At 39.2% G+C, this 22,687-nt stretch overlaps 2 protein-coding genes and 1 long non-coding RNA gene across 4 annotated transcripts in view; all 3 read right to left on the bottom strand.

Annotated features, from left to right (window-relative positions):
- The window catches only part of LOC134220350 (calcitonin gene-related peptide type 1 receptor), a 141,701-nt gene that overhangs the window by 66,088 nt on the left and 52,926 nt on the right, over positions 1–22,687 (bottom strand). For both annotated transcript variants that reach the window (XM_062699384.1, XM_062699383.1), the window contains exons 3-4: positions 1,140–1,329; positions 904–994 (exon numbers count right to left, since the gene is read on the bottom strand). In XM_062699384.1, coding sequence (XP_062555368.1) covers positions 904–994; positions 1,140–1,329 — 281 coding nt within the window. The remainder of the gene's footprint in view (positions 1–903; positions 995–1,139; positions 1,330–22,687) is intronic.
- On the bottom strand, positions 14,485–16,618 carry LOC134220459 (uncharacterized). The gene is made up of 2 exons (XM_062699518.1): positions 15,105–16,618; positions 14,485–15,041 (listed from the first exon to the last, which is right to left on the bottom strand). Exons 1-2 carry the CDS (start codon positions 16,530–16,532, stop codon positions 14,796–14,798), a joined length of 1,674 nt encoding a protein of 557 aa, XP_062555502.1. The 5' UTR covers positions 16,533–16,618; the 3' UTR covers positions 14,485–14,795.
- On the bottom strand, positions 19,698–22,109 carry LOC134225796 (uncharacterized). The gene is made up of 3 exons (XR_009983328.1): positions 21,460–22,109; positions 19,903–20,015; positions 19,698–19,827 (listed from the first exon to the last, which is right to left on the bottom strand). It is a non-coding gene; the product is annotated as an uncharacterized LOC134225796 (long non-coding RNA).

The following is a 22,687-nucleotide window of genomic DNA, read 5'->3' as shown; positions in this document are numbered from 1 at the left end:
AAGTAGTTTTAAAATTGCATTTCAATGCGATTCACATTAATATAAACCACTGTTATTTCTTGGTTAGCTGGCTGAATTTTGTAACAAAAACAGTGACAGCTGATTTTCACATATGTATCCAGATCAATAAATTCATAATTATAGTTACTATTTAATAAGATGCTTTGCTACCTTTTAAACAAATGTTTCAGCATGTTCAACTCAAAACGGCTTTCCTCTGCACGATTATTCGCGGCTTTTCGTCAGTGGGACATCTCGCCAGTAAATGTCATTATTCCAAGTTATGTGTTCTTCTCATCATCTGTCACGTCATTTTCATGTGCTTAGTTTTCACGTAAGGACCGAAGTGATAATTAATCATTTGGAAAGCTTTCATGAGGAAAATTGGTCACTAACCTCAGCAAGGTAATTGATTGTGGAACATAACGATGACACATTGACACACGCGTGGTCGCGGCTCAAGATGACCCGTTTAGATTGGTCAAATCGATTGATCATTACTGAAGACGAAATATGTAGTACTTGTTGTAGCTGACGGACATACATGACTGGTATATTTTGGGAAATAGTGTGCACGGAACTGACGCTAGTTAGTTATGAATATTCTAATAATTCTGGTAACACATGTTCAACTCGCTCTACAAATAGACATGGGCGGCAACATCCTCATTTCGTGTCACCAACAACGGCAGTCCATTCTAATAGGCAAAGTTCATGTTATTTTTGGAACTAAACTATTCACGTAGAATTTTCCCAGCAATTTAACATATCTTCCGGAACGAAGCCGAAACCGATGAATGCTACCAATGTTGACCTATCGATTCTGCTCATGCTGCCGGTTCCAGCTTTAATTACTATTCCTAGATCTAAGCAATGGTTTTGTGCTCCCGCACAAACACATACCTTCATATCATCCACATCAATGCAGTTGGTGTAGTTGGACCATTCCCTGCCAGAATCAGGATGCGTAAACCAGGATCCATTGGCATGGCATCTGGAGGAGGAAGAAACAAATGAGGATATTGAAAATCGAATATCAGATTCATTTTAAACTCGTTATATGGGCAAATAATTTCATCGCCATGCTATACCAGCTTTGCTAAAATGTAAATTGCGCGTCTGTATCATGCGGTACTTACATCCGGTAGGCCAAACGATTCGCGTCGAAACCAAGCACAAAATTGGGACAATAGTTTTGGGCAACCGAACCGGCCGGTTGGGGTTCCCAGCAGGTCCAGCCATCGAAACGCCTGGGACAGAACAGTTGCGTCTGCTGCACCTGTCGGATATTTCTGGGGTTGACGCCGCTCTTCAACGCTGCTGCTGCCACTGCGGAAACAGATAAATAAGCAGAGCGAAAATTTTAAATGAGCTAGTCGATGGAGGCCTACAAGGCAGGAAATTGTGTTTTCATTGTTGGTGTGTTGTTGAGCTACAAATTTGTCTGTTGATTGGAAACCGATGTAACCTCGTGGGATGCGTGTGGGAGAAATGATGTTTGTGTCATTATGGTATCTGTTTTGATGGCGAAATGAACTGGGAAATGGGCTATTGACAAGTCGGTAATTTCAACAAGTATACGAAGGAATGGAAAAAATGTATGGAAACGAACGACCTACGGTCACGACACTAAAAAATCTTGGTCAAAAGCTTGTTCGTATTGTGTTTTCCTGTTCTGACTAATGGAACGTACACACGGTCAAGCAGTTTGACCAACATTGACTCCACCTCTCGTTTATTCAAACATCCATCAAGTTTTACCAACAGCGGCACGAACAATCAATTTATTCGACCAACACACGAACGACCGAAGCGCAAACTTGAGCACCAACCACCAAAAAATATATGGGGGTTTGTGCAACTTCACTACAAATGCTCAAAAATGTTCAGCGAACCTTGACTCCGCCCCGAACCAAAATCAAACCGTTTTAATTTTTTCCAACCGAGCCGCCAACTGTCAAATGGTTGTTCATACAACTTCACACACGTTCAAACAAAGCAGCAACCGAATCGTTTTCTTGGGAGCGGAGCAGGGAATCAATATTTGTCATCAAGAGAGTTTGTTACTGACAAACAGTTGTGGGGCTTGCCTAGGATGTGGTGGAGTTTGACAGTGGGCCCTGTTAAATTCCTATAAAAAGCTGCATGTATCCGCAAGTAGGCCCCACACAAAGCGACCGTGTGCCACTCAAAGCGCACAAGTCCAAGTCCTGGTGTCAGGTGGGACACAAAACAGACCTGACACGACGTCCCCCCGACAAGACAGGAGGTTTACGCAGGTCCAATAAACCGCCTGGAAAACCAATAATTACGAGCAATATAAGAGATTATACGACTCGATATAATCGGCAAAGGTCTAGGCGACGAATAGAAGATCACGATTGGAAGCTTGGAATATGGAACTGCAAGTCGCTAGGTTTCGCAGGTTGCGATAGGATGGTCTACGATGAGTTACATCCCCGCAACGTCGACGTCGTGGCGTTGCAGGAGATTTGCTGGACATGACAGAAAGTGTGGAAAAGCGGGCATCGAGCGGCTACCTTCTACCAAATCTGTGGCAATCTGTAGGAAGGGGGAAATGTATAGACCGGTCTTCGGACCGGATAGTCTGCACACCGTATCGAACTTCGCAGCCTCCCGCAGAATGGTAGGTCGAAGCTCTTTCTTTCCCCGCAAAAATATCCACAAGGCCACATGGAGATCACCTAACCAAAAAATCAGAGATACGACTGGTATGACGGCGAATGTGAGCAGTAAGTGGAAGAGAAGAATGCAGCATGAGCGAGATAGTAATCAATACGTCGAAGACGAAGTACACGGTTAGAAAAAAGTACCTAATATTAGGTACTTTTCACTCAAATCGGGGGTTCAGTGCGGGAACCCAAAATTAAGTACTTTTCTCTTGAAATTAAGTAAAATTCATTTAATATTAAGTAAAATTTACTTAATTTTAAATAGAAACTAACCAAAAGTTAGGTAAATTTCACTCAACTTTTGTAAACATGAGATTACTCAACGTTGGGTTCCCACACTTTAATGCCCTTGTTGAGTGATTTTGCTCTTCTTTTTATGACAACAAAGGGAAGAGTGAGGGAGATGCAAGAGAAAAAAAGTACCTAAAATTAGGTACTTTTTTCTAACCGTGTACATGATAGGAAGAGGTTCAAGAGAAGACAATGTGAGCCACCCACCGCGAGTTTGCATCGGTGGTGACGAAATCGAGGTGGTAGAAGAATTCGTGTACTTGGGCTCACTGCTGACTGCTGAAAATGATACCAGCAGAGAAATTCGGAGACGCATAGTGGCTGGAAATCGTACGTACTTTGTACTTCGCAAAACGCTCCGATCGAATAGAGTTCGCCGCCGTACCAAACTGACTATCTACAAAACGTTCATTAGACCGGTAGTCCTCTACGGACATGAGCCCTGGACGATGCTCGTGGAGGACCAACGCGCACTTGAACCACGAGTTGCACGAGCTGCTGGAAGAACCATCCATCGTTCACACCGCGAAAATCGGACGACTGCGGTCGACCGGGCACGTAACCAGAATGTCGGATCGTAACCCGGTGAAAATGGTTCTCGACAACGATCCGACGGGCACAAGAAGGCGAGGTGCGCATCGAGCAAGGTGGATCGATCAGGTGGAAGATGACTTGCGGACCCTCCGTAGACTGCATGGTTGGCGACGTGTAGCCATGGACCGAGCCGAATGGAGAAGACTCTTATATACCGCACAAGCCACTTCGGCCTTAGTCTGAATAAATAATAATAATAATAATAATAAGAAGATCAACGGGTGAGTAAAAGAGACAACACGCAGCGCTGATCTGAGCCACCTTAGTAAAGTATAGTTCATTGGTTCTGTTGCACAGCCTTATGTGCCTACACCTTTCTAAAACAATTTTAAATATTGAGTGAGATATTTTAAAAACAAGGCCGAATATTTTCAATTACTCAGCGCAAAGTAATTTAATCAATCAAAATAAATTAAAAATGTTTTCATCAATTTAAAAGTTATGTGAAATATCGCATACCCTTATCACGGTTTGGCGAAACCGTCGAAAACAGCTTAGTCAGATTTACTTAAGGGTCGTACACTTATTACGTAAGCATTTTTTCTGGGTTTTTTGACTCCCCCTCCCCCCATGTAAGATATTTTTCATATAAATATTTTTTTATTTATATGGAGCGTAAGATATTGACTGATCCCCCCTCCCACTATAAGTGCTAACGTAATATGTGTACGGCCCCTTAACTGGAGCGCGGTGGATTGACATGTTCAAACGTGCTCACATATTGGACAGTGTACGATATAGCGGCGCATAGCCGCGATCGTCATTGATGATGATGCATTGACGCATATGTATAGGACACTAAGGAAAGAATTTGTTTGGGTGAGGAGCGCGGAATAATAACTTAGCCAAAATGATAGAGACAATAAGAGTCTTCATTGAATCTACATACACGTACACAGGTGTATTGATATAAAGGGGTTTGTTGCCCAGTATGAAAAACAGAGAGAACATGATTTTGTTCTTACCAATATAAACTTGAAAGGAAATATTGATATTGGGGTCTGAGTGGTTCGGAAAAGGAAGAGCCGACCCGAAGGGGTAATGATTCTTTAGGGAAAGGAGAATTTAATTCAAAGCCCAGTTGAAAGAAAGAGAAAACAATTGATTGATTGATTTCTAAGAGTATACTTAAATTCAAGGAGTAGTACAAGCAAGCAAGGTAGCTGTTAATAGCTTGGCGGTATGGTGCGCTGTTTTACAAAGAACCCATGCTGTGGTCGAATACAGATTTTTAAGTGAAGATTTTCACAACTCCGTTGGTTTAGTAGTATCATGTATTATGAAACATTTGGGACTTGTTGAACATTACTCTGTGAGATAGCAATGGTTAAGTTTAGGTGTAAAGAAAGGGGCAGGACTTAGAGATACTCATTTTATACAAAAGATATATGAATTAATACATTAGTAAATTGAAGTAGCCACTTGAATGTGTGCTCGAAGTAAGAGAGTTTTAGAGAGTGGAAAGAGAACAGAATTTTTCCAAGAGAATTTCAAAGGGGACATCCAAAAAAGGGGGCAAAGTTTCGTAAAGTATGGAAGTCCAATATTAAGGCCGAATTAGCTAATTTATGACAAGAAATTAAATAACTATTGTAAAAATTTGAAAAAAAAGAAGTTGTTTCGGAATTTATGGATTTTTCAAATAAGCTGATTAAGCATTTCGTGCAAGAGAACTTTAGGGAGCATCCATAAAGAATGCAAAGTTGAGTAATGAATGGAAGCTAAAAATTGAGGATATTTACGAAGTTGAAATTAAAACCACATAGTCTGAACAGATAAATGTGGGATGAAGAAAATGATTACGTTATTTAAAGATTCTCGGACCTTTCGTGGGGTCCAAAGTCCAGTTTGATGCAATTCATGAAATCGTTATGAAATTCAGAACTCGGATTGACTACAAATACCGTGCGCTTTTCCAAGCTCGGGGTCAGTCCCAAATATTCAGCAGCACCTTTATTGGAATTCGGCGCTTTCTAGGTTTCCCTAGCCGGCCTACCGAACACTCCAATTGAATCAGGGTTGTCCCTTAGACACCTCGACACTCGTGACTAGTGCACGAATTGAGATCTAAGTTTAAATTAATTAACTCTTTGAAGAAACATAAGTGAACAGTTAAATAGTCCGTCGCGGTAAAATCGAAAATCGGTGTTAGAGTCTCAGAATAAGTATCGATAAACAAAAAGTGTTAGTATATCTGGGAAAGACATTGTCATACGGGAAATAGTGCAAAAGTTCGTAAAAAGGAAAATATTCGAGTTTATAATAATACAAAAAGTGTTAATTGTAATAATTGTAATGAATAAGTGCTAAAATGTAAAAGAAGTTTATAATTGTACAAACAAGTGATACATAAATAATAAAGTTTTATTCTAACCGTCGTTGAGTGTTTTGAACTAGAAAAACCGAAAGACCAGTGCCGCGCCTTCGGCATAGAACGCTTAACACATCGTGGAAACATTTGAGCGTGAACAATACATCGTAAAAAAGGAGTTTCGCTTCACTGTAACGTTTTACGTTTATTTCGCTTGAAATTTAAATAAGAATATTCAATCAGAACCGATAAAATAAAATAAATGTTTTAATTTATGATCGTGTGCCGTGTTTCGTTTGCGTTCGTAAAATTTGTTAGTCCCTGTATAAATTTCAAGTTTATAGTATTTGTTATAAAAGCTTAACTCATTATCGCCATGCTAATCGATTGGCGCAATTTTATCTGAATATGCTTTCAAAGCAGCTTTAGAATCAAATTGAATGATAGCTCAGATTTGAATAGTTGAGTAGTTAAATGATTTCAAAAGATTCGAAATTTCTTGGCGCAAATACGACTCAGACTCGCTCATTTTGTCTACGAATCGGCCGAAGAGCAGAAGTGCGCGAATAAAATACTTACGTTCAGTTCTTGAAAGTTTAAGATTTTGCTTGAGTAATTTTAGTTTAATTTGAAGGAAAAATTAGTGAGTGAATTTTTTAAAGAATAAGTGGTGTTAAATGTTCTGTGTTTTTCTTCCTAGCTTAGTGGACCGAGGTCCAATTGATTGTGTGATTGATTCTGCTCAGCTATGTTTATTAAAGTGATTAAATCTAACTATGTTGAGGAATTTCTTAAATAATGTAAGGCTGGATTTTCTGTCCCTAATCGGCGGCATTAATCGTCTCATCGAGATTCCGTTCGTGGTATTCTACCAAGACTTCGTCCATTGACCGTCCGGCCCGTGTGCCCGACGAAAGCCCGCCTCCCCGAGTGGCACACTTGTCACATATCAGTCACTGTGACTCATTTGCGATCAAATCAAGTCACATTGGAGTTGCTGCAACCAAATCGAACTGAACAGTGCTACTAGGGTCAAGCAGGTAGCCAAACGGAGGTGAGTGAGGTCGCTAGTTGATTGTAGCTAATATTCCACATCGGTCGTTAATTGCCGACGGAAAGGTCCATTGCGTTACATTTTCGGACCAGTGTTTTAAAGAGTGCAGGTTCGTCTGTCTGCGTGTCGTCAATTGCACGCCTCGAACCTCGATCCTAACCAAAGGATAGAGGACACACCACTCCCTGCTCGGTTAACCGGATAGGTACGCTAATCCGGGTCGCTTGGGTACGTGTGCCTTTATTTGGCGGAGCCGATGGTCCCGGGGAAATTTAGACCAAGTGCAACAACACTCTCTCCGATCGAAGTCGAAAGCTTCCGTTCCAGCCGCCACTCTCTCCGCACCTTTAAATCGGCCATATCGCACACGGGTCACTTTCATCACTGCGCGCCAAATCGCAGCCAAGCCGGTGACCGCCATAGTGTTACCGCCATCTCCAAATTAATCGTCGCCATCATCGGGACAACGAAAGCCTCATCATTCCTGCCAGCACCGAGTCTTCAAAAATTCTGCGCAGGTACATAAAGAGCTTTTTGTTACATGGCCATGTTTGCTCCTTTCCATTCCGTACGTTCTAAGGTTTGATCGAAATTTACTTATGCTTGGTTGGATTCCAGCACGTTTAATGCCCGAACTCTAAAAAACACTCTCACTAAATTCCGACCATCATCAAGCCTAGAATGACAAAAAAATATCAATAGCTTATCGTTCATCATCTTAAGTTTCAATGACATTGGCAAATTGCTGGAAAGTGTCCGAATCGATTGATATATCTTCTTCTTCTTATTGGCATTACATCCCCACACTGGGACAGAGTCGCCTCGCAGCTTTGTGTTCATTAAGCACTTCCACAGTTATTAACTGCGAGGTTTCTAAGCCAGGTTACCATTTCTGCATTCGTATATCATGAGGCTACCACGATGATACTTTTATGCCCAGGGAAGTCGAGACAATTTCCAATCCGAAAATTGTCTAGACCGGCGCCGGGAATCGAACCCAGCCACCCTCAGCATGGTCTTGCTTTGTAGCCACGCGTCTTACCGCACGGCTAAGGAGGGCCTCCAATTGATATATAAATCTTCAAAATACATCGAAAGATAAAGGCGCTAGTAACGTTCGAAAACTTCCCTTTCAGCGTAACGTTCTCGATTTCCAAAAATTTAAATGATACCCAGTATAGTAGAGAAAGACGTAAGTCCTACGTCAAATAATTCCAAAGCGGCCATATATTTTTTGCAAACAGCTCATCTGCCACAGTTGTGCTATGAAATAATATGGAAAAACATTTAAACTTTTTCGTTGATAGAGACATTATTTAAATCCATAAACCTTCCTTCTCCATAATCTAATAAAAAAAATATCCACATTTCAAAATGGCTAATCAACGAAAATTCGAATTCGTTAGCCTCAAGCCCTTCATTGCTTGAGAAATTATTCAGTTCCAAAAGCGCCAAAATCCATTTCAAACCTTATAATTAATTTCTTATATTGGAATGTAATTTAATGCAGTCTTATAAAAATAAAAATCTTTCTTTTTTCTAAATGGCTACCGCAGTCGCTCAAATGTGAAAAACCCTGATTGATCCACCTCGCGGTGTTTTTGATTTTCTCGTACATCAGATAAGCTAAAAAAAATGAGTGAGAATTTCTAAGCGTGTTTTTTGTATATAAATCGTATTTTGGCCATAACTTTTGATCCCATAGTCCGATCTGGCCAATGCAATGTCAAATGCAACTTATTGCAAACAAATCGGATCGAGATAGGTGCCTAAAAGATGAGTGAGTTTTCTTTTGCGCACATGCATACACACACGCACACACATACACACAGACAGACATCATCTCAATTCGTCGAGCTAATTCGATTGGTATATAACACTATGGGTCTCCGGACCTTCTATCACAAAATCGTCTAGAAATAGGCTGACCATACGTACCGTATTTAACGGGACAGTCCCGTTTTTTAGACCTTATTGTGCTGTCCCGTCGTAATCTAAAAAATCCTCAATTTGTCCCGTTTTTTCATTGATTCTTCCAAAATAAAAAAAAATCAATATTTTAGGCAGGAATCTAAAAACAAATCCAAAGAAAGTGGACGAAACCCATAAAAAAAGTGTGAGATGTTATGTTATTTGTGTTGATTTTCAAAGAAAGCTATTTATGCCGTTATGTATTTTGCATGGATTGACTTTCTTAAGGTTTTTCACAGCTAATGACAACGGGAGATTTCTTCATACAGTTTCATTTCAATGACTTTTTGCTACTTATTTCCAATTTATTTCCATTTTATTAGCCAATTAAAATTTGACCAATTTTATCAATGAATTAAACGGAACCGGTAACTTGGTAGACGAGTACATCCTAAATATCAGGTCAGGCCTCAGCGTCAAGAAAATGAAGCTCAGGAACAGACATTATAATTTCCAGATTAAGTTCATTTACGATTTTTTTTTCTTGCGAAGTAGGTAGGTAATTCTGTTTTTTATTAATACATTAGGAATCATTCAAAGTCTTTCTGAATAATTATAAATATTTCGAAATCATCTACTGTAAAAAATCGACAATAAAAAAATTATAAATCAGTTGCACAAATCGAGTTTGAGGCAGTTTCAAACCGAGGGAAAGTTTGATCGGATTCCGGTCCTCACGTACTTTAAGGCTAGTTTACAGATCAGGAGCTTGTCTGCAAGTTTCGCTTCCATATGTGTGGGCGGGATTTATGATTTATGGCAGAGGTTCCCAATATGTGGGTCGCGAACCCCCGGGGGGGTCGTGGGCTGTTCAGTGGTGGGTCGCGAAAGACAAATCTTAATTCATAATTTTGTTACTATTTTGTCCCACAAATCTATTCCATATTTTGAATTAGGATCTAACCAATGATTGGATGACTTAAGAACAACAAACCTGACGAGGTCAACGGCTTTTTTTTTTGTTATACGATATTTGGGCAAGTAGAAAGAAGTCTTATACTATCCAAATGTAAGCCCCGAACCCAATCCAAAACCAATCCTAATCCAATTCGAATCCGATCTTAATCAAATCCAAATCTTTTTAAAATCCAATCGAAATCTAATTCAAATCCAATCCAAATCTAATTCAAATCCAATCCAAATCCAATCCTAATCAAATCGAAATCCAATTCAAATTCAATCTGAATAAATTTCAAATTCAATCCAAATTCAATTCAAATTCTATCCAAATCAAATCCACATCCAATCCAAAAAATTGGCGGATTTTTGGCAAATACAATGATGGGATATAAAGCAATTTATTATAATTTGTCCAATCTAACGCGAACTCATTTTTATCCAATTTCACAAATTCAATGGATTTGGTACCTGGTGCTGATGGGTCGCAAGCAATATGGAATTCAGCTAGGTGGGTCGCATATCCAAAAGTTTGGGAACCTCTGATTTATGGGATTCCGTTGTAGGAAGTTAGAATTTGGACCCGATTCAAAATACAATCCGGCGGAAATTCCAGAGAGTCCGAGCTGTAAACCTGCCTATAAATTAGCCGAAATTTGTTTTACTTTTGGCCCTTTTAGAAGCACATGGAAGCAAAATCAATGGACAATATTCCAGATGTGTGAGGCTACTTTTAGCGTCATTTAAATAAATTTCGATAAAAAAGTACATTGAATTGATAAAAGTTTACATTTAAGCACATGCCCGAACCATATTCATGGAAATAATTATTCTTGTTGAGATTCTTGTTATTCTTATCCGTAGATTTTCCCTCACTTATATTCATGAAAAAGGGTTTTAGATCGAAAAATCTATAATCCTACCCTATTGCTCTTTTCGCATATGCCTTTTGACAGGGTACTTTGACTATTTTTTTGTTACTTTCAATTGTTCAGAATTGGAAAAGTTTTTGATATTGGTCAGTAATAAAATCCATGTTTAAAAGTAGATTTAAAATTTCAAAATTCCACTTTTTTTTAAATATTTTGAAAAATGCGTTAATTATGTAAATAATGTTCCTTCGTGTTTTTTTTTTCGTGCCCCGTAATATTTTCCACAACTAACTTTTAAGTTAGTTAAAATACAAGAGAAGGTGTGAATGATTCACTCTAAAAATTTTCTCTACAAAGAAAATGAAAATTAGGCCAATAAATTTTGAAATTTACACAGCTCTTGAATTTCTCACGAGGTTTTTTGACATGTCCCGTTTTTCAAGTGCGTTTGTCCCGTTTTTTCATCAAAATGATCTGGTCAGCCTATCTAGAAAGTGAATATATAGCCTTTTCCTTACATCTTGGTGTACGAGAAAGGCAAACAATATTTGGAGAAGTCGATTTTGACATTTTTACTTCTAGCAATTATCACTCCCTACACCTGTTCAGTCCGCATGGCGGGCTGAAAGATGGGCTTGTTAGCCACTAAAAGCACGCGCTTCCAAACTATCGATTAATGCAATCGACGCTCAGAACGACGATCCAACTAGCGAAGGATCACCCGTCGCCGACGACGCGAGAGAGTGAGTGTCAGCATATCATCGACGCGACGCCGAGCAGTGGCGCGCAAGGGCAACCGTCATCATCATCATCATCGTCATACGGTACGCCTGGAATACTCCACGTGCTGCGTGATGTTTCTGGAATGCGTGGCAGACTGATATAAATATGCGCGCTCGTCGCTCAGTATTAGACTGGCCCAGGATACAAAAAGTCGTCCGATTCTACGGGGCACCCCCCAGGATTTTGCCTTTGGGTAAGAAAATCATTCTCTGAAAATTTCAGCCTGATCGGTTATTGCTTAAGCTGGCGCAATTAATTTGTTAATATGGTCGACCAACAATATCACACACGAACGACCGAAGCGCCAACTTGAGCATCAACCATCAAAAAATATATGGGGGTTTGTGCAACTTCACTACAAATGCTCAAAAATGTTCGGCGAACCTTGACTCCGCCCCGAACCAAAATCAGGGTTTCAGCCGAAATATATGGCAAAATACACCTCTGTTACTATTTCGTACAGAAAATTGGATGAAAAACCCGATTGAGCCAAGATTTGCAGGAAATGAAGTTAACATGCCAATGAACAATTCGACATAAAATTCTACTATGATTAAATAAACTTTAAATTAGTTTTAGCTGATTTATTTGAAGTTTGGTTGAGCACTTTGAAATTCATTAATTGCCTTGAAAACAAGCGCATGTAATCGAAGGTAGCTGCGATATGTGTTGTGGCGCGCATGCAGTTACTTAGGGTGCGGCCAGAGTAGACGCGAAGTGCGAAGCGTCCATACGATTTGACAGCTCCTTATTATTGATTGTTATTCCTTCGCGTGTAATTTTCGCGCGACGTCGCGTAGACGCGTCTACTCTGGCCGGCACCTTATGTTCCAGTACGCGCGAAATCACGCATCGCAGGCATCTTTGATTGCATGCATATGTTTTCATGGCAATTTAATGAATTTTAAAGTGCTCAACCCAACTCCAAATAAATCAGCCAAAAACTGATTTAAAGTTTATTTAGTAATAAGGTAAATGCTCCAATACTGGAGGAACTAAGCACGCCCCAACACTATTCAATGGTTTATAATTTAAAGATACCTCATTACACTAACCTTACGGATTAATTCCAAACCTCTTTCCCTCCTCTTTGCTGTGATAATACATCGGTTCCTCCAGGATGTGAATGTTTCACCTAAAATGAGTCCTCCAAGTTTTGGTACACTGCTCCCATAGTTGCGGTAATTTTTATTTTGCGTTCCTATGGTTGCGAATCCCATTGTTTTCTAATGGAGCTCGCAACTATAGGAACACTACCGCAACTATTGGTGCAAAGGTGATAAAATAATAAAGTAATATAATGATATTTACCGATTTATACCGAATTTCACGTCTGAAATTTGTTGTTTTGAGTTATGGTATGTCAATAAATCGATCAACGGAGCAGGTTGCTGCGTTAAATCCGGAGTTTTTGTGTAAAGTGCACTACCGCAACTATTGGAACACCTACAACCATCGCATCGGACCTTTCACCCTAGTAGAATTTTATGTCGAAATGTTCATGGGCATGTTAACTTCATTTTCTGCAAATCTGGGTTCAATCGGGTTTTTCCATCCAATTTTCTGTACGAAATAGTAACAAAAGTGTATTTTCCCATATATTTCGGCTGAAACCCCCATATTAACAAATCAATTGCGCCAGCTTATGCAATAACCGATCAGGCTGAAATTTTCAGAGAATGATTTTCTTACCTATAGGCAAAATCCTGGAGGGTGCCCCGTAGAATCCGACGACTTTTTTTCTCCCCATACTAGGCTGGGCCACTCTACTCAGTGTAGTCAGTGAGTAGAAGTTTAAGTTTGGCATGGCGAAAAGCAAGTGAGTTCAAATATTATAAGACCCGGCTAACGGTCTAATTCAGTGTAATTAGAAGTGAAGAGAAAATGAAATAAATCAAGTGTAAAGTGAATTTTATCCGGTCAGAGACGTAGTCAGAAAATTGTTCAGGGGGGCGGGTTCTGAACATTTTCCTTTCGAAAAAAATTCTTTAAAAATGTTGTCTCTGGGGGGAGTTTTATGTCCAAGTACCCCCCCCCCCCTGGCTACGCCACTGCATCCGGTGTTTCAGTTCAAAGTCCTGAAGTCCGCCCACATAGTTCCGTGGTGCTCTGGAATGAGCACTACTCATCCCGAAGAGTGTTTATTGAGTGAAATTGATGTGCAGCCAGTCGAGCGAGACTGCTCCAGTCCACCACCATCGAGGTGAAGTCACAGAGTCACCTAGTACTCCTGCTCCCACCACGCGAGGAACAATCCCTATCCACAGATCTGCTTCCACTATCCGCTATCCAAATAATCACCTACACAGTATACAGTCCACTATTGAGAGATGCATCAACGCCATTGTCGGAGATCTCCATTTTATTTAATAATTACAACACCACTTGTTCAATAATTGGAACCACTCACTCAATTACTGTTTTTTGACGTAAACTACGTCTAAGGGGAAGACTCGGATACAGGGTGTAAAATGAAAATTTCAAAATTGGGGTCCGTCACGAAATCATGTAAGATTTGTAACATTAATAGGTCCTTTATTCTTCGATGGATTTTGAAGATTTGTATATCAATCGATTCGCAAACTCTCCACCATTTTGCCAGTAGTATTGAAACTTTTAATTATCAACGCTAAACTATTGAAAATTTTAGTTCTTTCATGCATCATGCATCCCCTATACAGTACGTTCCAACCCTTGGTAATTGGCTACTTTTAGGGTTTTATCAATTATTGAACTGGGGTGATGAATGGGGTGGTGTACTATATTTGGTTTTACGTAGTTAACGTCGAGCGGTCGTGTCTTGTATACAACCCCATTTTTTTATTCCGATAATTCACACACTTGAATCGAACCAACCGATTACCTTTGCAACAACTCCAAACTGATCTCTCCGTATTTCAAATCTAGCCATCCAACTCACATTCCCATCAAGCAACCTCCGGTCTCCACAACTCTCCAATCGTTTTTTTCTTGTACTAGATCATGCTAAGCTTTTCAGTGTGGTAAAGCTATTTTTCCGTTCGTTCGATCTAAAACTCGATGCTTATTTGTCTTATATTATGCACTTTAAATTCAATGTAACCTATTTCTTCCTTTTTTTAAATTTCATTTCATTATTTTTGTGTTACCATTCATAATACCTACAGTTGGTTTGCGTAAGAGTGCTCTAAGATTCGTCAAATCGACGTTTGAATCTTTGTTTACAAAAGCAGATACGTCGTTTTGAAAATTTTGTATTGAAATATTAACACAAATGTCAATAAACTGAATTTTAAACCAAAAAAAATACAACAAATGATTAGATTTTTTTTTGCATTCTTTAATTTTTATCACAGTGTTTCCCAGACTCTAGCAATGATATTTTCTTCCGTATAATAATGATCCGTGGACCAGTAGCTGTAACCGTCGTTATGCTCGTCGTAAACTAATCGATCCGATTCGTCGGAGGAGAACACATCCGCTCCAAACGCAACGTCCATTATTTTGACCTCGATAAATTCCAAGTTTTTCAATCCGGGCAGAATGTGCAGCCGAAACGAATTGCCTGTCACGGTCAATCGGGTTACCGATAGTGACTGAAACGATACAGAAAGAAGTTTAGTAAAATTGTGACGTGGATAAAATTATAGATGTCTTACCTTTAGATTCAGTTTGCTGAATATTTGAGCAAATACCGGAAAAGACAGCTCCAACCCGAGATTTCCAATGCCACACAGGTTCATCGCAGATAAATTGTTGCAATATTTTGAAATTGCAATCAGTACCGGATCACCTTGTCCAAGGTCCACAGACAGGTTGAATTCGGTGATTTTAGCAACATAAGGCATCAGTCGAACCAAATCTGATCTCCAGGAGTAATCGAATATATCCAGTTTTCGCAAACAGGGGAATGGCTGGAAGTAGTGCTCTGGGATGCCAGTATTTCCAATCTCGAGCCAAAGATACTTGAGTGAAGTTTTTGGAGCTACAATTACATCGGACTCTTTTAACGCGCAAAGACGAAGTGTGTGAAGCATTGGAGTGTCTAAGATAAACGGTTGTTCATTATAGTTTTCAATATGCAACAATTGGAAATACTTCAGGTTAGGAAGGTACAAAGGTCTGGTAGAATGAATTTGAGCGAATTTCAATTCAAAATGCTGCAACTGTGGAAATATTCCGGCCACAGATAAAATCTGCCCAGTTAGATCTACATTTCTACATATAAAGGTTCGTAGCTGAGGGCAGTGACGGATGATCGCACACAATATATCATTATCAACACTAGTCATATTAATCGACTTGAGATTTGGCATATTAGAGAATATTCTATCCCAATCCCATGACAGCTTTTCATTATTCTCAAGTGTTATTTCTTCCAGGGCATCCGATCTTTTTTCGAAGAAACCAGTCCGCATTTCCGGATATAGATGAACATGAAATTTCTTCAGACTTGCATATTGACTCAGTTCCATACAACTATTAGGCCAGGAATTGTAATAATTATATTCTACCACCGCAGAATGCAATTTGGGAGCATTTATCACAAATATTGGGTCGTCGTTGCGTGCATGTCCCGATGTGAGTTCATCCCAGTGCAGCACTTCTAGTTGATCCATCTTTAGTGTGCATCGATCAGCAATTGGTTCAGTATCTTCTTTTGCGGTATAAACTTGCAGCCTTTTAATTTTCGTCAACAATTGTTGATGCGCTTGAAAGAAATCATACAACGCTTCGAGGGGTGCTGTAACGATTAGCTCTTCCAGAAAACATTTCTTGTCCAGCTCCGTAAGCATCCGATTAATTGACGCCACTTTCTCCGCACTGGAATCGCTGCGCCACTTGACATAAACCACAGGATAATCTCGCTCGCTAGCTTCAATCACTTCGGCATCCACCAAACATATTCTATCATCCATTAACCACATTGCTTCACTCAAAAATATACACAAACGGGGAGACAGCAAACGGGAGAACACAGCCTGGTTCCATCGGCGGCAAACCAGTGAAAGAGGTTTCCGCTCGAAGAAGCTAAGATTCCGGAAGATGTGCTGATAGATTTCCAGCGGAAGACTGTCCCAGGCCATTATTCTTTCCAAACCAACGAAGGACTTTGCAGCAACCGAATAAGCTGACGGGGATGACTGCGAAATTACGACTGACGAATCGGTCAAAGGTTAATTCTCTTAAATAAGGACTTACAAAAGAATAAATTTACCTAACTAACACTACCTTGTGTGCTTTGCTATCGTTGATTTGGGGTACATCCATTACCATTGTCGGCGCATTCATGTTCATACTGGCTTAACTCCTCCTGTTTGCCTTCGCCTGATTATCATAATACCATGAGTATCAGGTAGAGTGCTTGTACCGCTTGTACCGCTTGTACATAGCAAGGTGGCAAGCATAGCAAGAAAGTATTTTGTTTATACTGAAGATAATAGGAAGCTAGACTAAGAGAATTTTTTTTGGTCAAAAATAAATAATTTTCAGAATGCCGGGTGGTGTCGGCATCCGGTTATCTGGCTAAGAATTACGCTATAGACACAATCCACGGCCCACGCACTTCTACGCCAATGGACCAAAATCTCAAACTGAAAATTAGGATTCAATATATGTAGGACACGAAAACATACATATTGAATTACAAAAAAAGTAATGGGTAATGTTTTAAATATAACCGCGAGTAGACTAGAAGTCTTATCGCCGAACAAAAAATACAGCGTTAATTTCGTCGGTAAGAAACGAGTCGAAGAGCAGTAACACTACTACAATAGAGGAGGTACTGCTAATACCTCAACGAAAAATTATTTTTGCAAACCTGATTATAATATGTACCTGGTTTACAGTTCGTGAGTTGAGTGTTAAGTGATAAAACGGCCTACTTTTCCATACCAATGAAATGGGTTCTTTAATGATCATTATGCAACTCAAATGTGATGCATAATAGTAGTTTGTGCAACTAGTTGCGAAAAGATGATTTTTTCAGCACGAGTTGTACGTATAAATACTACGAGTGCTGAAAAAATCGAGTTTTGCAACGAGTTGCACACGCTATTTTTTGCAATGACGAAAAATGGGCTTTAATATGATAAATCTGTACCAAAATGGTACAATTTTATTTACTTCACATGATAAATCTTGCCAAAATAGCATGCTGCCGCTGGAAACAAACATATTCCATATCATCGTGCCACATTGTATGCTCGACAGACCATAAAGCGATAGATAAACCTGCCTTTGGAGAATTTGATGTGATTCCTAATAAATTATTTCATTTATTATGTGACACGGAGAATACACTATTTAAACACTCACCCAAGCTAATTGCGCTATATGTGGTCATGTAACTACTGTTCTAATGCTGGTTTTTCATTATAGCACTCAAATGAGTGCTAAAATGGAGTTTTTGCAATTCCTGGTCATATCTGGTTTACAGTTCGTCTTTGTGTGATAAAACGGCCTACTTTTCCATACCAACGAAATGCATGCTTTAATGAACATTATGCAACTCAAATGGGTTGCTTAATATTCATTACAAAACTCGTTTGGGTGCTATAATGAAAAACCAACATCAGAACAATTACATGATTACATTCTACTTAATTAGGTGAGTGTTCAAATAGTTCCAATAGCGTCGCGTAATAAATTAAATAGTTTGATGGCCATTGGCCATGACATCAGAATTTTCCAAAGGCAAGTTCATCTATTGCTTCAAGGTTTGTTGAGCTATGCAATGTGGCACGATAACATGGAATATGATTGTTCTTTGCAGCAACATGATTTGTTGGTAAGAATGATCAACATGCTAAGTAAATCATTTTGTACCGTTTTGCTACAGATTTATCATATTAAAGCCCATTTTCGTCAATGCAAAAAATAGCGTGTCGGCAAGCCTCGTTGGATAAGCGTACAACTCGTGCTAAAAAAATCATCTTTTTGCCACTAGTTGCACAAACTACTATTAATGTTTTGGGTCCAAACGCAAAGTCCAGTTTAATAATATAATTTCTAAAAACCAAAGTATAAAATAATGTTTAATAAAATATTCTTCTGGAAATTATTTTTTGCGGATTTTCTTTAAACATTCACATGTACTTGTTGTTTAGTACCAACCACAACTTAAACAATGGTCAGTCATATGCCAGGACTCGTCCCCATCCCGGAATGATGTGAATTATTAAGGTGACACGGGAAGCACGAACAACCATCAAATCGTCATCATTTCATTATTGAATACTTTTCAAATATGATTTTGAAAAAGTATCACCGGTGCGTGCTTACTCGCAATCTACTTGCTGATACATTTACAGTTACATCAAATAACTGAAAACCGAAATACGCTGCTCCAAAAGTTACGAGGTGACAATGCTAGAAAGAGACAAAAGATTGGAAAAATAACACGGTGTGTAATGCCTTCCCGAGTTACCTTAAAGCAATCACTTTCCCTGGATGAGCAGACTAAATATCTCTGGGCTAATTTTATTATTCTTCATCTTCCACCGCTGCCCTTGCAGCCTCAGCCATCATCGCCCGGATAAAAAATATCATTAAAATATCATAAATTTTATTGTTACAACACCATTTAAAACATAATTTTTACCATTGAATATAATGGAATTTTGACTATAAAATCACATGGGAAATAATGGTTTTCCACGATAAAATGAATGGTAAATGGGACTTTTACAATTGAAAAGGGGGGTTGTTATGTATCTTTACAATAAAAAAATCGAAAATTTTCCATACAAAATTCGGAGCAAAACAATTGATTTTACGGTTCTTCAATGGGATGATTTCGAGCGACAAAACAATAGAAAACATTGTGTTTTAAATGTTTTCAATTACTGTTTCTATTGTTTTACAATAGGAATACAACAGGATTTAGAATACATTATACTCCAATATTACAATAAAAATACAGTGATCGTTCGCTAATTGGGGCACGACCTCATCCCAACTAGCGAATGCCGTTCGCTAATTGGGGCATTTTGACAAGCGTCAATGTTGTTTACTTTTTGCATTGAACAAAGGAAAATTTTACGCGCCAGAAAATATCGATCCCGCCAAACACGGAAACAAAACGTCAACGCATTTTTGACATCATATTCTGACGTTTAGCTGCTTTTTAATTGGGTTTCGCCCCAATTAACGAACCCTCAACTAAAAAGCGCCCCAACTAGAAAAACCCCAATTAGCGAACGTTCACTGTACAATACAATTAATTGTTTTACATATCATTTTATTTTCCTCCGGTTGTTTAGCATATCTTTAGACGAATCCAGCGCACTACTTCCAAAGTTAAGTGGGTTGCCTGAATCTGGAGAAAAATCCAACTTCGGTTTAAAAAGTGTACTAACTTTGTTCCGAATAGATATAAACCTGTGAAAAATGTAAATTATAAAAGAATGTCATTTTTATTAGAAAAAATACGTCGAGAAGAAAATAAAAAATTACCTGCATCAGTTCTTATTATATCCCGTTGGTGAGATTGGCCAATGGTAGCCACTGAACGATCTTCAATCAGTGACCAGCAAGCAGCAGTATTTTATTTATCATAAACTTCATTTCTGTAAAGGAACAAGGATACATGTTACCAGGCATGTCATCAGGTACTATGATGATAAAATTTTCATTTATTTTTTGTTCGGGATGAACCACTGCGTTCATTATGTACATTGAACTTTTGTAGTATAAGATTACGATTACCGGTGGTGAGTATAAGCCGTTTGTCAGCGCAGTATCATTACTTGACACTTTACCAGTCGCTACTAAACGCGCTGCTAAAACAGTAGCGCAGCTGACAGGTGACCAAATAACAGCGCTACTAGCTAGCTTAGCTAGCTTTGACTGACTACACATATCTATGGTTGCTACTCCGTGATTGACCAGAATCAGTGAAATTGCACAAAGAATCAACTGAATGATTGACTGGGATTGTTCAAGCATTCTCAGTGTGCAAGTTTCAGTGACTCTAAAATTCAAATGATCAATAACGGCGCCGGCCACGTCCTTGTAGTCAGTTAGGAAGAAGGAAGGAATATTAGTAGGTGGTTTTTGCTATTTGAAGACCGTGTTTACCTCTGCGTCTCCACAAAAACCACAGAAAGGATTATCAGTTAATTGGTAGGCATCGTTGGATCTGGATTCACTCTGATAAGCGATACGACCGTGCCATTCTTTATACACAGTGATTTTACCTAGCCATGAATCGGGCGCGAAAAGTAGTACAAACTAACTACCGGCCTACCGGGCGCGCAATGCAGAACACAATATTTCGGCCGATCGCGCGATCGTTCTGCTGTCCGAAACAAGAGAAATCTCGCACTGAACTGATTTTTATTACCGGCCGCGCAAAGCAGAACACAATATTTCGGTCGATCGCGCCATCGTTCTGCTGTCCGAAACAAGAGAAATCTCGCACTGAACTGATTTTTATTACCGGCCGCGCAAAGCAGAACACAATATTTCGGCCGATCGCGCCATCGTTCTGCTGTCCGAAACAAGAGAAATCTCGCACTGAACTGATTTTTATTACCGGCCGCGCAAAGCAGAACACAATATTTCGGTCGATCGCGCCATCGTTCTGCTGTCCGAAACAAGAGAAATCTCGCACTGAACTGATTTTTATTACCGGCCGCGCAAAGCAGAACACAATATTTCGGCCGATCGCGCCATCGTTCTGCTGTCCGAAACAAGAGAAATCTCGCACTGAACTGATTTTTATTACCGGCCGCGCAAAGCAGAACACAATATTTCGGTCGATCGCGCCATCGTTCTGCTGTCCGAAACAAGAGAAATCTCGCACTCGTGACCAAATAACAACGCTACTATTTGATGAACTATCAAACGTCGAACGTCACCGATACGGAATGCAGCCACCGAAATGATAACCGAAAATAGTGACCGATGCGAAAAGAGTGACTAATCTAAAATGACAGTACAGTGAGAGTGATCAAAATACTCGCGCCCAGTAATGATGCTCTAACGCGCTTCAACACTTTAGATACTCACCACGGTACAGAAGCCATAGTGATCTACCGCTTTCCCAGCAGCAGAAACTGCAATGAAAAAAAAAACACTTTCTGCACCATACAGTTTCATTATTTTCATCTCTTCACTAATTATAAACAAAACTGTACACGGTCAAATGAATCCAGCCATTCTCCGAGTAAATTATAAGCAAAAGTTTTTGTTCCCTTTCATTTTTTTGAAATCAAATTTTTATTGCAAAACATTTCTAGACCTGCAACAAGACTTGCAATATGAAAATATATACTTGAGAACCGGTATAACATTTTTATTTATTTAACAAACAAAGCTATTGTAATTTTATTGTTTTCAATTGTTATTTCATCAATATAATAAATCCATGAAATATTCCAAAATTATATTAATTCAATAACATTAGACGGATTTCCAGATCATCCAAACCGAATACTATTAAAAATTGTTTAGTTTTTGGATGAGCAATACTAAACATAAGCGAACAATAAAAATATAATAGAATATATCGGAAACATTTAAATATATTGTGATTTTAATGTACGTACAATAAAGATCTTTTACAACCGTGAACATTTTACAATAAGCATACAATAGTTTGTATTGTTTGCCACACAATCTATTGTATTTCAATGGGTTATGTCATACAAGTTACTGTAAATTTTTATCCGGGCGGCCTCTAGCCGTGAGCTCCGAGCGATGCGATGGGCGATCGCATTGATCGCAACCGACACCACTGCATTCGACCATCATCAAGCAGAGTGACAAAAAAATGTTCCCTTCTCTCTCATGCATATTCGCAGACCCACCGGCAGTTCTCCCGCTGGCGATTGCATGCTGTGTAGGTAAACACAGTGAACGAACGAGAAAAAAAAATGCGCGAGCGAAAAGCAGGTCAGATCGTGCTGCTGTCACAAACTGTAGTGACTCGCACACAGCAGGTGCTGCTTCTTTTATACACAAAGACAATCTTGCGGTGGACCCGAAGGCCCGTGACTCACACATTGGCGTAAATAAGGGCCCCCAACAAACATTCACTAGTTGAACTAACATCAGTGTGATGATTTAATTCAGCGCTGTGTTGAATTATGTCTGTACTATTTCTTATCACAACTTCTGTTCAAGCTTTGTTCACACAATTTTGGCGAAGTTATACAACTACATCATCTCATTTATTTGAAAAACAACTTTATTAACTGATTCGTTAAACCTTTAATAAGCATTTTACTAAGCCTCA

The sequence above is a fragment of the Armigeres subalbatus genome, chromosome 3, assembly GCF_024139115.2.
Source record: "Armigeres subalbatus isolate Guangzhou_Male chromosome 3, GZ_Asu_2, whole genome shotgun sequence".
Lineage (NCBI taxonomy): Eukaryota > Metazoa > Arthropoda > Insecta > Diptera > Culicidae > Armigeres > Armigeres subalbatus.
This window is presented reverse-complemented; position numbering and strand designations above follow the sequence as displayed.